We start from the raw sequence: 17,332 nt of genomic DNA, 5'->3' as shown, positions 1-17,332 counted from the left end.
CGAGTCAAACAAAAGACAGTGTCGAAATCTTTCCCTAATCCTGCTTACCAAACAGGCCCTTATCATATTAAGATTGTGATGAGTCTTGTTGGCTGAAATCACGATCAGGATTGTACTCTAGCGCATACGCCACACTTAAATTTTTCCGTTTAATGTTACATCATACCCGTGATTCATTCAAAAGAAAAATTTATTATTGATTTCTTACAAAAACAAATATAAATGCGTTTTCTATTTACTAGTACAATTGATATACATCACACTTGGAATTAACCTGCCAAACACACTAATTCCTCACGGGAAACAAGTCAAAGGGTACATGAATTCTGGGGGATTTATTTGTCTATTCACAATTGCACATTGAATTAATAACTTACAAAGGAGCAGCCTGGATGGCGCCATTCCCGGTTTCATCATTTCTTGACGGCAAAACCAACAATTTAAATTTGTCAAAAAGTTGCAGAAGATCGTTTCTCCAGGACCACGATGGAGAATTTAGAGCTCGAACCGAATTCAAACAAACTAGAAGAGTACCCCCTTCATGCAGAAGCACCTGAATGCACATTCACATTCATATTAGTTGACAAAGCACATTCATGTGTGAAGTTGGGTGGTTCAAAAATATCATTTTCTTTTGGCAAAGATTTGAACGATCAAATCTTATATTTGTAGTTTGAAAGGACCAAAAGAAAATGGGGAAAAAACAAGAAGTCAACAAGGCATATCCAGAATAGTGGAACACCAAGATTTTTTACCAGGGCATTTTCAGAACAAGAAAATTTAGCAGGCAAAACCCAAGCTTTTCTTTTAAGATAAGATAACGTGCCGAAACTTACTGTTAACCAAAGAGGAAGAAAACCCAAGATGGATGTAAGAGAGGCCACAGCAATGCTACATAATGCAATAGTAACATTTTGCTTAACCTGCAATCCAGACATGTTATATTATCACATTATCATGTGAAACCTGGCCTAAAAAGCATGGTAATGATGAGGAAATCATGTATACCAAGGAATTAGTTTGTCGAGATTTAGCGACACAAAATGGAACCCCGGAAATATTGTCCTGAAGTAACAGCACATCAGCAACAGCCACAGCAGTTGCACTAGCACGCTCTGCTAGAACAATACCAACAGTGGCAGCAGCTAAGGCCGGAGCATCATTAATTCCATCACCTACCATGATAAGACCTCCACCTGCCAAGATAAAGCGAAGGAAAATCGGATTGTCACAAGTTGGAATTTTTGTTGCATATGCGCTCACATCCACTGTGAGAGATGATTGACTACATATTGCAGGAAAAATATTAGCTGGTGGTGACAACGATGGTACAATAGTTCAAGGATAACATCTCAATTACTATGTTGTATGGCTATCCACACAAGAGAGGAGAGGCCATTGTTGCTTCCCAAGAAAATCTAACTGGAAAGAACATTTTATGCTACTAAACAGTGAAAATGTTTCAGGGGAACATTCTACCAAAAAGTAACCACATAAAAACAAAAGATTGATTTATTGACATTTACTATGTTGGGCAGATAATAGATATTTTTACCTGTATCTCTGGGAATACTTGTCACATGATAGAGTTTGTCCTCTGGCTTTAGGCTGCAATGAACTTCTTTGATGCCCACAGCATTGGCTACTCGCCATGCACTCATCTCATGGTCACCGGTTAGCATCATAACACGGAGATTTCCATTATCTTGCAATGACTTTATTACATCCAAAGAATCTGCTCGAGGTTTATCTTCAAAGTGAAACAGGGTCACCTTCACATGAGAAGTAAAAAGGTTTAGGAGCCTCGTCAAAATGTCACACAAGAAAGAGTTTCTAAAGGAACAATAATATTGTCCTCGGAATTAGAATGGAAAAATAATGAGAGAACAAAATATTGTCCTATAAACCAAGACAGTCTTTATCCTGAAAAGATCAGCCTATAAAAAAATTATTTCACCTTATTATCTACAGAAAGTGCAGCTCGAACAAAGTCATCTCCATAAGAAGAAGTGTCAAATGCCTCCTTGACTTTTTTCGATTCACCATCTGACTGAAAAAGAGAAGTGATGTACTCCACAGAACCAATTGAAGCTTTCAATGTTTTACCACCTCCAAATCCTGGCTATAATGAAAGAATGACTGAAGACATAATTCACAGTTACCAGACAGCAAGAAAGGGCATCTAGATGCCTGCTATAATATTCAACCCATCATCCATCTTTAGCTAGTCAAGTAAAAAGTATGACAAAAATTGGGGTGAGGCTCAAAGGCGAATGCTAAATATTTTCACATTTTGAAAATAATTCTACAGAAGTGCTGTGCGTTCATATTTTAGAAAGTGGTCTCACAAAAGATTCCAGGCAATTTATAATTTAATACCTCAATGGTAGATATTGTAGCAAAAAGACCTCTACCAGGCAGATTCTCAAAACTTTTAACTGAAACTGAAGGAAGATCTTTCCCAACACTGTGATCCACAACGGCTCTGCACGAATAGAAAAACTAAGATTATCCTTCTTTAAAATGTTGTTCAGGTGGCACCTTTCTTGAACACACGCCGTCATCGCAAAAGTTCAAAATAATATATAAAATATTCTAAATTGTAGATGTTAACCCAGGAATAATAAAAGACTCAATATCTTGTATAATACATTTCTCCTTCAATATCATTTTGTTTGTCCAGAAAAATGAGTCCTATGTCTTGTCAGCAAGGTGATCATCAAATGTCATGAAAATAATAAACTTAGATAAAGCACATTTGACCAAAATGCTATGCCATGAAACATGTTTCAACAAAGATAAATAAACCTTCCAATAGGGTGAGTAGTCCCCTTCTCCAAGGCAGCAGCAACAGCAAGAGCTTCCTTCTCACAGCTGGGTACACAACACGAAGCTATTTGTTTCTTATTGTCACCAAAATGCCCATGTATTGGTTCAATTGCTTTGCACATGAATTCTCCAGTTGTTAACGTGCCAGTTTTGTCAAATGCAATTGTCTGGCAAGAAGCTAGGGCATCTAGGACATGTCCCCCCTTAAGCAAAATGCCCTGTTTTAAGGGTGAACTTGTTTATGTGCCTATAAAGAGAATGATAGATGATGGTACACGTTTATTTATGCAAAAAAAGATTCATGCTTGAACTTAAGAAAAAATGGTCTATTCATGATTTTCAACAAAACTCAGTAGGCTTGAAGACCGTATTCTATATGCTAGAAACTGCCAGATGCTTGGGAGAATTGAATCGATGACCCTACACAAACTTAAATTTTAAAAAATTACACCCACATGTTAAAATAGCATTGTGGCATTGTGCAAAATATGCAATGAGTTGTACTATCTGTTTTAGTTGAATACATGTGAAGGAAAGGTTGAAAATCTAAATGACCAAGATGCTTTTGAATGATTGGTATAAATATTAAAAATAGTCAAGTGATAATATAAAATTTATGAAATAAAAACATTTAAACAAGTGTAATGAACTTAGATACCACATTTGAAATAAAAACCTTCAATACCAACACACCTAACTGAAATTTTATTTCTTTCGTCCACAATTTGATTGCTCCAGATGCTACAAAGTTAATTCATATTCTCTACTTCTGATTAATCTAATGATCGAATTTTTTAATAATTACTTTTGTAAACTTCCAGTAATTATTATCATACTGTTTGCATCAAAATAAAAGCCTTATAAAAACATTTAACTATCAACATTCATGTCAATAATAGTCAAAAATTAGATTAACCAAGATAACAAGTGGGATTTATCGGTGGAGTATTGGTGAATATGATGAACAAGTAAGAACAATTCACCACTATGACATGTCTGATGTCTATGGTTTTAAATAGCACCAAAATTTGTAACTCGTGAATATATTGAGTTATGAAAAGCTATGAAATTAGCAGCTCAGCTTACATATGATAAAGATCGGTAAATACCTTTTTTGCACAAGCGCTAATTGCTGTGGCATATGCCAATGGTGCCACAGCCAATGCACACGGTGATCCAGCCACCATAAGCCCCAATGCCCTATAAACTGATCCTCTGCAAACTATATATCTAAAGAAAATGATTAAAGTAGATATAGCAACTACAAGTTCACATGTAACTCATGCAAACACGATCATGTCCACACACACATAAATAGAAGAAAATGCACGGGTACTTTTTATAAATTCGCATTCAGTTTGAACTTTTTGTTCGTCGGTTTCTAACTTCAATATTTATTTCCAACGGGTTTGAGTAGGAGTAGGAATTCGGAGTGATGGATGCTTCTGCTACGAAATGGTTCACAAAACTGAGAGAAGAAAAATTTATCAACATAAGAAAATCCACAGCATACCTGATGTACCGAAAAATGGCCACTTAAATAGAAATGGCCCCATAAATGCAACTGCAAGGGATAAAATTATGACAGCTTTGCTGTATTGCTCGCCAAATTTATCAAGCCATCTTTGAAGTGTTGGTTTACTCAGTTGAGCTTCTTCAGTCAATTGCACAATTCTATTCAACATTGACTCTTTCCAAGTCTTCTTTGCCTGAATTGAATGCTAGAACTTCAAAAAGGTAAAATCTGGACGAAGACAGTCCATGCACTAAGGCATGTTTATACTTCTAGGATTATCATGACCTTAAAATGTAAGAAGTTAAAAAAAAATCAAAACCACAGCTGTGACTGTTATAATTGTGGTCAGGAACCATAAACTCCACCATATCACAATTTGTATATCACCAAAAAGAAGCAATTCAAGTAATGACTGATCAGCTTCAGTCAAATCGTGTCACAAGAAAATTTACTTCACAGGTTTTCAGGAAACGTTGTGAAATAAGTTTTAAAGAAAACTTGAGGCTTACGGGTCACTTGAGGATAGGTCATTGACTGATATATACCTCATAAACGTAAATCAAAATATACTGCAAGTCTGCAATTGATGAATATTTAATAATCTGTTATTTGATAAGATCCACCGTTGCAATAAAACAGGACAATGCTTATGCAAATCAACTGCATACCTTCACAATCATCATCCCGTCCAAGTTCCGAGCACCACCAGGGATGCTGTCTCCAACTTTCTTTTCTACAGGGGTAACTTCACCGGTCAAGTGCTCGATGGTAATGGTTGATCTACCTAGGAAGACTTCACAGTCCACAGGCACTGACTGAACATAGCAGACACTACTATTATATCAGTAGTAAATAAATTTTTGTATGAACATTGATAAGAAGAGAAAGAAACCAGCCCTATGTCATCTGCTGATGAGCTGATCAGTAATTAGCATGTAATAAATCTGTTAAAAGGAACAAATAATACACCACCCCTTCAAGAAGAAATCATATATAATACAGAGAAACTATTAGCCATCTAAAATTCATAGAGATGTCATCAGCCAATAAAATAAAATTGTTCAAGAGGAAGGTATAAATAGGAGGTTTTTGCAGTCCAGCATTTGCCGAGCTTGCATAAAATGTCAACATATTGAATTCTTGGTGATGAAAAATAGCCAAAAAGTTTCATATTTTGAGCCCCAACGAGCCATAATTAACTGCATAGCAAAAAAAATTCCATCTGTGGTAGCTGCAGAAACTACTGGAAAAATCTATTCTTTAATTGTTTTCAAGGATCAGATAAAACTGAAAACAACATAAAGAAAAGAAAGATATAAACAGAAACATTTACATATACTCAAGGAAAGAAAGGGATGCAATCAAATTCAAACAGCCAGATTATAATTTATAACCTAAATAATTTGATACCAACTTCACAAGAATGTTTTTAGGTGCTAAATGAAGCATTATCTAATCAGATTGTTATTTTTTCAACCGAAACATATCTCAATTTAATAAAACAGTGTTCCAATCATGACTGCAAATTTGAAGTTCCAATGGCAAATCCATCCTCCATAAACGAGAGAAAGCCAATCATCATAAGTCTGCAAAGGTTATCTGAATGGTCATGAACACGCACACACACACACACATGAGTTTGTTTAAGCTGAAAGACAAACCAAAATAAAAATAGCAATTAGAAAAAGGTAGTATAAGACTCGTCAGCCCAAATTTGTTCTCAAAAGCATCAAGGAACATGAGTAAAAAGCTATATGCAACCAAAAACAAACCAAAACAAAATTGGCATAGAATGTAATGATAATGATAATGATTGACGAAGACGGACCTCACCAGCTTTGACCAATAAATATGATCCAACCTCCAAATCACTAACAGGAACCTCAGTATAAGTTGAGGCCGAAAAACTGGGCAACCCCCCGTTCTTCACGTCCAAAAGTAATGCGAATTCGGGATGATTTTCTTTTAATTCCTTGACATCAATTTTGGACCTACAAGTAAAATACTCCTCCGCAATGTGAGACAAATTGAACATTGCTAAAAGCATTCCGCCTTCTAAAGCGTTCCCCATAAACACGGAAGCAAACGCAGCCAAAGCCATTAGAACATGAATGTTAATTTTCCCACCCAACATATCCATCAGAGCATCAAAAGATGCTGAAACCTGCACACAAGAATCAGAGAAGGAAAAATTCACATACATGAAGGTAATAAACTGGATTCCGCGGAAAAAGAAAAAGAACAGTTTTTTTTTTCCGGAGATCTACGTTACCCCAACAAGAGGGAAGGCAATGAGCGTGAAGGTTTGCTGAAAAGTCTTGACAGCAGGCTTGGGGAGCAAGTAGGGGCACACAGCAGTTGCCAAAAACAGAGCAGCTGCGCAGCAGCAGAGCTCCAAATGCTCCCTCAAGAAATTAGCCAGATCAGCCCATTTAATAAACTTGGCGAAATTCAGGAAAGTTTCCTGAGATTTTGTCAGCGGAGCATCACATCCGGCACAAAGGCCATGACTGTGATGATGATGATGGGCATCATGCTCGTGGTCATGGTGATGGTGGTGGGCATGATGATGGTGGTCAGTGGAGCATCTGGCGACACGACCACTCGAGATTTTACAGAGGCAGATCCGGGCAGGTCTGAGTTTTGTGTAGTGGTGAACCTTTTGGTGGACTATAGATTTGAATTTCCGGGTTTTCCAAATGGATGGGAGCTGCTGACAAACGGTGGGGAGACGGAGAGTTTCCATGGTGAAATTCTAGGGTTTCACTATCACTCCATTGGCGAGCTACAAAACTAGTGGTCGCGGGTGAGGAGAGGACGGAGACGGTAGGTGGTGACAATATGTTGCCATGTTTCGACATTTTCTCTTTTTTTTTTTTTTTTTTTTTTTTGGAAATATTCTTCTTCAGAGTTTAATAAATAAAAATAACTAGTATTGTTATTAACATGTTTTGTTTGATTTGCTAAATTATGATAATGAATATGAATAAATAAAAAGTACTTGTCTTCATAAATATAATCATTTATTGAATAACAAAAATTGAAATAATTTATTTTAAAAGAAAAACACATATACATAGTACATAATAATTACATACTGGACTTCAAATTTGTTAACTTTTTCGAATTCATTGCATTCTTACAAAAAAATGTTGATCTCGAGGGGGCCACGTTCCATCTGATTAAGAGGCTTATTGGCTCATACGGAGATTAAATCAAGAGATATGCACAAGCGGCAGAGATCTAAAAAAGGGAGCAACGTGACCAACCCAAAAAACATACCCCATAATATTTCAAAATGCATTGCGTTCTTCTTTCTTTTTCCACCCTCCTACCGCATTAAATGCTTTAGCGAACAAAGGGGAATCGTCCTCGAATTCAATTTTCCCATCCACTATGATCAGGTCATTTATTTTTGCAAGCAACCGAGTATAGATTGATGAATGACTCGATACCATAACTTAATCTACAGGTTCAGACGTAAATTCTAGCATAGAATCTTGATTCTTGTAAGTTATAAATCATATTTTTCAAGAACTAGCTACATTAATTCTTTAGAAAGGAATACTACAAGATGTTCTTGAATTCGTAATCATAAATAGTTCATGTGTGCTCTTTCTTCTACGGGCCTATGCAACCCTAAGACTTCATTTGTGTAGAAGTATATTTCAAATGCATTTTTGTTGTTTAGAGAAGTAACATCATAAATATCAAATCCACTTATTTTATGTTTATATGATAATTCATGATAGTTAGGATGTATTTTAAGTTCATCCAATAAAGTAATGATTTGGAATACATTTTAATCTATTTAACTAGCTAGTGTGTAAATAATTAAGTTATGAATTTAAGATTTCTCAATGTTTCATTGTTAATAATAAATTATAATCGAAATCCATGAATTTGAAATACTTCTCCAAGCACAACCTAAGAGATAGATTGAATATATTATCTATATTGGCTGGGAGATCTGTTATGTGTGCTCAAGTCATTGCATGCATCAGCATTGCAATTATACTTTCAATTTCTATATTAAGTTATTATTATAGAATAATATTAGCCGCCCACGGTAATCCATTATGCAGCAAAAGTAATGTAGTGATCATCTTTTTAAATAGTTCTGCCTCATACCTCTCTTTCACTTCTTGTAAATATTAGATTGACAAATACACTAGATTATATTATTATTTCCATAATTAAGCTTCCAAACGCAGCTTCACTAGTGTTTTCTGGTACAATGGAAAGAAAAGTCAATGCTTGGGCTGCCATGGATTCATCTGGTCGTCTTTCTCCTTACTCATTTTATCTCAGGTATGATGTCTCGATCGTTCACCAGAAAAGACTAACATAATAGTTTTAATCGTGAAACCGAAGCTTACCCTCATGAGTTTGCTTGTCATGATTCCTTGTTTTGACAAAAGGGAAACGGGGCCTGATTATATGGTGTTGAGGGTGTTATATTGTGGAGTAGACCACACAGATCTTCATCAGATCAAGGGTGAACTAACAAGTAGAACTACCAGGTACCCTTTAGTGCCAGGGTACGTGAAATAAAATTAATACTACTTTTTAGCTGGTGTATATACTCACATTTATATATGGGTGATATTGTTTCATTAAGCCATGAAGTTGTGGGAGAAGTTGTCGAACTTGGATCAGACGTTAAAGCTTTTGCATTAGGAGACATTGTAGGAGCTGGAGGAATCATTGAATCGTGTGGGGAATGTAATTTATGCCACTCCAATATGGAGCAATACTGTACTCACAGAATCTGGGCATACAATGATGTTTACAAATATGGAACTCCGACGTACGGAGGATTCTCTTCCTTTATATCTGTTCATCACAGGTTCGAAAAATCAACAATTCTTTTGTGTACATGAGAACAACATATGAATATATTATTTACTGAAGATACATATTGAACAGGTTTGCTGTTAAAATCCCACAAAAGTTAGCACCAGAACATGCAACACCGCTACTCTGCATGCGCAGGGGTTACGGCTTATAGTCCTTTGAAACAGTACTTTATTATGGGTTCTGAAATGGATCAGAGGAGGAATATTGGGTTTGGGAGGAGTAGTTGGTCACTTATAATGGGGAGTTTGCTTGGAAGCATGAAGGAGACAGAGGAGTTACTGAACTTTTGGGTGGAAAATGGTTTGACAACTATGATAGATCAGGTAGTGAAAATGGAGTATGTTAACGAAGTATTCGAGAGGATGAAAAAGAACGACGTGAGGTACAAGTTCGTGCTAGATGTAGTCGGCAGCAATCTTGAGTAACAATGCATCTCTGATTTGTTCCGTGAGGAAGAATTCTTTTGTCTTGTCCAAGATCTATGGAACCACACGCACTGTCATTTTATAAATAATGCATTTATTCTGCACTCACTTTGTGAGTCTTGAGAGCAAAAATGGCTGTAAAGATTTAAGAATATGTATGTTTAAAAAGCTAGTAAAAATGCATTTGCTTCGTACGTAAAATCACTTATTTTATGATCAATTAGTTATATAATTGAATTAAAGATAATACTAATAATAAAATATACTATCTAATTTTTAAAAAAAATATTGACTCATAAATTTATATATATATATATATATATATATATATATATATATATATATAATATAACTTAAAAACATGAATATATCATAAGTAAAAAATAAGACATCTTAGAAAAATATTTAGCTGGCTCAAAAAAAAATATTTAGCACATTTAGTACAAAATTATATATAGATGAAAGTATAAAGTGGTGAAAAAAAATGCTCAAAACATTGACTCAAAATATTAAATGGCCAAAAATAATAAGAAATCAAAACATATGATATAATTGTAATAATTATTATTTAAATAAAATAATATATGAAATTAGTGTTCATAATTAACAAATAACATAATAACTAAAATTGTTAAGTTGCTAAGTTTTTTTGTCATACTAATTCATTACATTATGATCTTTCATTTGAAATTTTCAAATTTTTTTAATATATATAATCCTTTTGTAATTATTTATTAAATTATAATATGATCTATTTAACATAGAAATATAACAATTAAAATAAAACTTAATAAAAAAGTTTTTTTTAAAAAAATATTAAATACTATAATTATCACCTCATCGTTTTCTATAAAAATTAGTCTAATTTTTAAACAGTTAAATAATATTTAATATGTTGACTATTAATTTATCGATCACTCCATTTATTTGCACTAAAACTTTCAAAATTATATCAAATTAAATTTTCATAATAAATGTTATATTTTTGTAATAGTTAAAAAATAATTTTAAAAATAATTATCAATAAATCCAATATATTAATTGTTAGGATCGGTTGAAAGTCTAGAGGGGAGGTGAATATACTTTCAAGCAGTTTAATAGGAAATATTGAACTCGATCGGTTTAATGAATGAGTTCAAGACTTATCTTAGTGTCAGATGCAGTTTGACAAACAAAATATGTGCGGAAATGTGTCAAGCTGCAGATTTAAAACACTGAGTGAATATCAGTTTAGGGTGTATGGTAATGGTGAGTAAACTGAAATGACACAAGTAGTTGTTTATGGATGTTCGGAGATTTCAAACACTCCTACGTTACCCCTTCTTCCACCTCGAAAGGATATCACTAGAAGACTTTGATTTATACAAGTAATTTGCACAAACTCAATCCGGTTTAGGACTTAGACACTGCCTAAACAAGAACTCCTAGTATAACACTTCAGTTTCAGTCATAAACTGATAATACAATAGAATGAATACAACTCGAAATCCTTAGCACAAAAATCGATCCTTCAATGATCAGAATAATACTTGAGTGTTTGTGCTTCGAGTTCCTTGATCAAATCTTGAGCTTTTGATGCTTTGAATATTCTTGTAAAAATAGAAGAGCGTTTTTGCGTATATGTGTATTGATCGATCAAGATCTCTATTTATACCCTTTGGATTTTCAACGGTCATAAATCCAATTTGAATTCTTCAGATAAGTTCCAAATTATTCCCGTTGGATTTGTCACTTTCATCAACGAATTCTGGAGCCGACATTGCCCTTAGTATCACGGCACTACCTTCTGCAGAGTTGTCAGAGTACGGATGATCTTATCCAGAAATAGTAGGGTAGTAAACTGTTGTGGGTAAACTGATGCAGTCAGTTTGGCAAGGGTAACTGATGGATTCAGTTTAGCGAGGTAAACTGATTTGCATCTTTTTAGCCAGTTGAGCGCGGTCGTTGATAGTGACATTATCAGTTTAGCGATTCAGTTTAGCATAGTAAACTGCATCCCTTAGCCATGCGATTGTTGATAGTGACGTCATCATTTCAGAATATCAGTTTAGCTCTTTTTGGTTGCTCAATTAGTTTGGCTTTCTTTTGTAAATACCAAAACTAAATTTTCCAACAATTTTCCCCTTTTTGGTGTTTATCAAAACTTTGAGGCTTAGCATGATAAACTGATATTCAATGTCATACAAAGTCAGTTTCAATGTTTTTGTAAATCTTCAAGTTCTTATAAATCTTCCCTCTTTTTGATAAACTGAAAAATAAAGATCCGGAAGGAGAGATACAAGAGTAGATAATATAATAATCTCGACGCAATAAAAGATAAACTATCTTCGATCGGAAGAGGATCTGTGGAATGATGAGCTGCGAGATGGTTGATGAGCTACTGAGGTATTACTATGTAGAGCTTGAGCTTCATGTTGAGTTCGCAAAATATTCTGAGATAAGCTTGCCAAAGTATTGAGTTGCCGAGAAATTCCTTGAAAATTTGATTGAACTGAAGTGTGAAAAGATTGAACAAATCCATTCAAGTTGTTAACTTTTGTCTCCAAAGACTGATGAGAATTTTGCAGTTGAGACAGTGAGCTTGTCAGTTGATTTGAGTCTACTAGGATTTTATCCAATAGTGCAAATTTTTCTTGAAGTTTACCTAGCTCAGCACTCATTGATTGTCTAAGAAAAGAGATGTTGTTGTTGGTTGTTTGTTGATTCTCTTAGAGACTAGTGACAGTCTTGGATATGGCATAGACTGAGTTTTCAATCTGAGAGATCGCCTGATACCTGTGACGCCTAAAATTTCCTTAATTAGAGTTTCATGCCTAAATCTGTTTTTAATATTCATAATTTTAATTTTATTAATTTTCTGTGACTAATTGGCTAAATATTATATTTCTCCTGCGCATTAGAATTCACTATTTTTAACTTTTGCAAAAATTAGTATTTTTACTTCCGGACTAGTAAAATCAAATTTAATATTTTAAATTAGGATTCTAAGCTTGCATTTTTTAGTGCGATTTTAATTGTAGTCTTAACTTTCTTTATTGGTTTGACATTTTTTTTAGCGTATAACACTTTTTCCTAAATTTCATAACACTCTCATTTTTTTCTTCTAGGGTTTGCCTACCTATACACTTGAGTTCAAATATTTAATCCTAAAACACACACACACACACTCATTCACGCACACACCCAGCTCGTTTGCAGGGGAGAAACTCCCTTCTCCTTCACCCTTCGATCCGCGACTTCACCCCTCCTCACAAGCTTCCATTTCGCCATTTCTTCTTCAGAGTTCACTCCATAGCAGCTGGTCAAGCTAGTTCATCCCTATTGAGTTCGATTTTTTTGCCATATCCAGCCCCTCCCTTGGCCTCGCCGCAGCTCCCTTGGCCGAGATGAAGCTTATTTTGAGCTCTTGCCATTTCGTTTCTTCTCTAGTCTAGGCAAGAATGTGGCTTCCTTCTTCACCCTATAGATTAGTATATATGTTGTGTGATTTATTTCCATGAAATTTTCGAAATACATATGTATATAGATATGTGCCCTGTTTCGTTTTTTTTCATAGCCCAGATTTTCTTTTTCATGCTCAAGAATTTATGATGGTTGAATTGGTTGGTAATGTATTTAAACTTGAAGTATTGAATGCAATGAAGCTATGTTAATCGAAATTTCCAGATTCCATTTACATAGCAGGGTGTTCAAAAATTCCAGATTTATATATATGACATGTTGGTTCGAAATTCCAGTTTCTTCTTGTCTTGTTGATTCGTAAATTTTGTGTTGATTGGATGGTGGATTAGGGACTACCATGGGTGAAATGTAGTTCACATGGTAGTGTTTAATGTGGTTTGTAGTTGTCTTGTAGGCTGGTTTTGTTGGACATTCGAAATTAAGGAGAAGGGGAGGTGCGGTTATGAGGGTGGCTGGGATGCTGTCTTCGAGCTGGGTATAGGTAAGTGAGAGGTGAGTTGTAGGTGCTTGACATGAGGCTAAGTTTTGAGCTTGACCCTAGTCTAGTGGCTTGAAACTTGTAAAGTTTTCGTTTAGGTGCAAAGAGTGGGCTTGAGCAGAATTTTTTTTTGTAATGGTTTGAGATGCCCGAAACTAAGTGGCTAAGGTTGCGATCAAATTAGAATTTTGGACAGGGTCTCGGGTTGGGATTTAGTATTTGACGTTAAGAACTTGTTGGCGAAAGATGGAAGTAATTCGATTAGGATTTGGTCAAGTTTCTAGTGTTGGAACACGGTCGTTCTCCGGATCGAAAAAAATGATACCCGTTGCAGCGGAAGTTTTAAAATTTTATATGGAACAATTCCATATCATGGGTATCAAATTCCTACGATTAAAATTGATAACATAAAATTTAAACAATGTAAATTTTACCTTAAAATCTCGAAGCGAGATTATGGACACCAACAGATTAATCTGCTCTTGTTGTATATCCCAGGAACTGATGAACGAACGTTTCTTCAATCAGGTCCAAGAACGGAGATTTAATCCCTCTGATAGACTGCACTAGAAAGTCTATCAGAAGTTTCTACGAAGAGAAATTAACAGATTTGATCTGTTAAACCAGACTACAATTTCAAAAATTACAGGCTGGATTTTTTATGACAGAGAGGGAGAGGGTTGGTGGCCACCTAGAGAGAGAACCCTAGGGTTTTCGAAAATTTTTATGCCTTATTGTGTCAATTTCTGTACTGCAATAACTTATTTATAATGTGAGCTGCTAACAGCTTAGGGCCCATTAGTCATAAGTTCAAGCCTGACAAGCAAAGCCCGCATGTTCAGAAATTAATATAAAATTCATCGTGACTCAGATTGATAAACCAATTTTACCAATGTGCACAGAAACCATTTCTGCATCTTTTAAAGTCAAGACAAATTTTCTGAATCCGAATTCAGTGGTTTCCAAAAATGTCCATCAATATGTCATTTTAGGAAATCTTACTCCCTCTACTTTTAAATAAGAAGTCCTACTTCTTTATCCACTAAATTTAACTCTTTAAATTTAATTATCTCAATGGGGATTAGAAATCCATTACTTGTGTGACCCTCAATGGTTCAGGGATACAGCTAGCCGTGGGCTTACAACTTCTTGTGACTCGGAACAACAATTTCCGACTTGCCCATCGAATCATGGTAAGAGCGTCTAGCAACATCGCCCCATGATTCCCTAGGTATCACTGATAGTGCCTGCAAGAACCAGTAGATTTTGGTTAGCGTACAGTACGGTCCCTTCATCCATATATCCCGATCGAATCAACAACCATTGGTACAACGAGAGTCGTTCGAGATTCGATAACTATGCAATGCATCTTGAAGATCTAATAGTGACATTGCATGTGCTACTAGGAAACCAAGTAACCTAAAACACATCATGTACTCTGCCCAGAGATTCGTCACACTAATATCTCCTCAGATTGCATAGAATATCCACACTCACAAGTGTGCGGTGAATCCTTGACAACAAAGCATCGACTCCTATATGTGTCATAATTGTACCCAATCCCGACACCTGATGACCCTAATAGAATAGAGTCTCAATGATGTTTCAAGTAATAAGGACTAATGGTATATAACCAAAACCGCGGACTATATCCACTCGATAAGTGATAACCACTTGGAAAGTCCGAATAGGGTAGTTCGATTATTCATCATATGAATATCCATTTGCATGCTTCGAACATCTCTATGTTCCATACCAATGAAACATGGTACTCGGCATCGCAAATGCTAGTCTCAATCTCGAGCGATCCTTATCCTTATTTGTGGATGACTCAATTGACTAGGAACTGTTTAGAATATACAGTGAACATAAGATGTGTTTCATGATAGTGATCTCTCTATATTCACTATCACATCTTACTTTAGTATATTCAAGGTCTTTATCAAAATAGTAATAGTATATCATTATATAATAATAAGATAAAGTGAACGCCATTTAAAGAACGTATATTATATTAAACAAAGATTGTTTACAAAAAGAGACTCTCAAAGCCCTTAGCCACAAGTTGGCTAACGGGGCATCAACTCTTTCAATCTCTCACTTGCCCTAAAGCCAACTAGTCATACTACGTAGTCCCATTGCTTCGCGATGTTTGTCAAATAATGGTCCTGGCAAGGGCTTAGTAAGTGGATCAGCGATATTGTCTGCAGAGGCCACTCTCTCGACAGTGATGTCTCCTCTTTCCACGATCTCCCGGATGATGTGGTATTTCCTCAGTACGTGTTTAGATCTTTGATGAGACCTTGGTTCCTTTTCCTGAGCAACGGCACCCGTTTTTTCACAGTACACCGGGACTGGACCAACAGCTTCAGGAATAACGCCCAACTCTTGGACGAAATTCCTCATCCAAACGACCTCTTTAGCAGCAGCTGTTGCCGCAATGTATTCTGCCTTAGTAGTGGAATCCGCTGTGGTGTCCTTCTTGGAACTCTTCCAAGAGACAGCACCGCCATTGAGCATGAAAACAAATCCAGAGGTTGACTTCATCCACGTCACTTTGGAAGCTAGAGTCGGTATAGCCTTCCAATTTCAGATCTCTTCCTCCATAAACCATGAATACATTCTTAGTTCTTCTCAAGTACTTAAGAATATCCTTCACGGCTTTCCAATGCATTTGACCGGGATTGGCTTGATATCTGCTCGTGACACTCAGAGCAAATGCCACATCCGGTCTGATAGATATCATCCCATACATGATACTCCCTATGGCTGACGCATATGGTATGTGTGTCATTTTCTCTATCTCTTCGTCAGTCTTGGGACACATAGACTTGGATAGAGAGACTCCATGACACATAGGTAGATGTCCTCTCTTGGACTCATCCATTGAAAACCTTTTCAATATAGTGTCGATGTAGGTAGCTTGAGTAAGTCCTATCATTCTCTTAGATCTATCTCTATAGATCTGTATCCCTAGAATATAGGACGCCTCACCCAAATCCTTCATCGAGAATCTACCTGACAACCATATCTTTGTTTACTGCAACATCCCTACATCATTCCCAATGAGTAAGATGTCATCAACATAAAGTACTAAGAATGTCACAGCATCCTTAACTACTTTCTTGTATACGCACGGTTCCTCCGGGTTCTTGATGAAACCAAAGTCCTTTATTGTTTCATCAAATTTTTGGTTCCAACTTCTTGATTCCTGTTTGAGACCATAGATCGATCTCTGAAGCTTACATACCTTATGCTCACTTCCCATGGATGTGAATCCCTCGGGCTGCATCATATAGATTTCTTCCTTAATGTTTCCATTAAGAAATGCAGTCTTCACGTCCATTTGCCATATCTCGTAGACATACCAAGCTGCTATGGCAATAAGGATTCTTATGGATTTGAACATTGCGACTGGTGAAAAGGTTTCATCATAGTCAACTCATTGTCTTTGAGTATAACCTTTTGCAACCAATCGTGTCTTGTAGGTCAGTACCTTACCATCAGGCCCAAGCTTTCTCTTGTAGATCCATTTACACCCTATTGGAACTATTCCATCGGGAGGATCTACTAAATACCAAACTTGGTTTGCATACATCGAGTCTATTTCCGACTGCATAGCTTCAAGCCATAAGTTCGAATCAGCATCAGAAATTGCTTCCTTGAAGTTTCTCGGATCACATCCAATGTTGGGTTCACTTTGATCCCCTTCAAGAAGAAGACCATATCTAATAGGAGGCCTAGAAGTCCTCTCGGATCTTC

General features: G+C 35.9%; 1 protein-coding gene and 1 pseudogene across 2 annotated transcripts; one reads left to right on the top strand and one right to left on the bottom strand.

Annotated features, from left to right (window-relative positions):
- Nucleotides 1–172: 172 nt before the first annotated feature.
- On the bottom strand, nt 173–7,180 carry LOC140886783 (probable cadmium/zinc-transporting ATPase HMA1, chloroplastic). 2 transcript variants are annotated; one of them, XM_073293624.1, is made up of 12 exons: nt 6,618–7,180; nt 6,174–6,509; nt 5,014–5,160; nt 4,343–4,550; nt 3,939–4,051; nt 2,809–3,047; nt 2,380–2,485; nt 1,958–2,122; nt 1,556–1,772; nt 1,009–1,196; nt 837–923; nt 173–553 (listed from the first exon to the last, which is right to left on the bottom strand). In XM_073293624.1, exons 1-12 carry the CDS (start codon nt 7,089–7,091, stop codon nt 374–376), a joined length of 2,460 nt encoding a protein of 819 aa, XP_073149725.1. In that variant the 5' UTR covers nt 7,092–7,180; the 3' UTR covers nt 173–373. The 2 variants fall into 2 exon arrangements, with proteins under 2 accessions (XP_073149725.1, XP_073149726.1); XM_073293625.1 differs by having other exon boundaries at nt 4,343–4,538.
- Nucleotides 7,181–8,522: 1,342 nt separating this feature from the next.
- On the top strand, nt 8,523–9,741 carry LOC140892137 (cinnamyl alcohol dehydrogenase 2-like; annotated as a pseudogene).
- Nucleotides 9,742–17,332: the final 7,591 nt, after the last annotated feature.

This window comes from Henckelia pumila, chromosome 3 (assembly GCF_033568475.1).
Source record: "Henckelia pumila isolate YLH828 chromosome 3, ASM3356847v2, whole genome shotgun sequence".
In the NCBI taxonomy this organism is placed as follows: domain Eukaryota; kingdom Viridiplantae; phylum Streptophyta; class Magnoliopsida; order Lamiales; family Gesneriaceae; genus Henckelia; species Henckelia pumila.
Note: the sequence above shows the minus strand (reverse complement) of the source record. Positions and strands in the feature narration are given on the sequence as shown.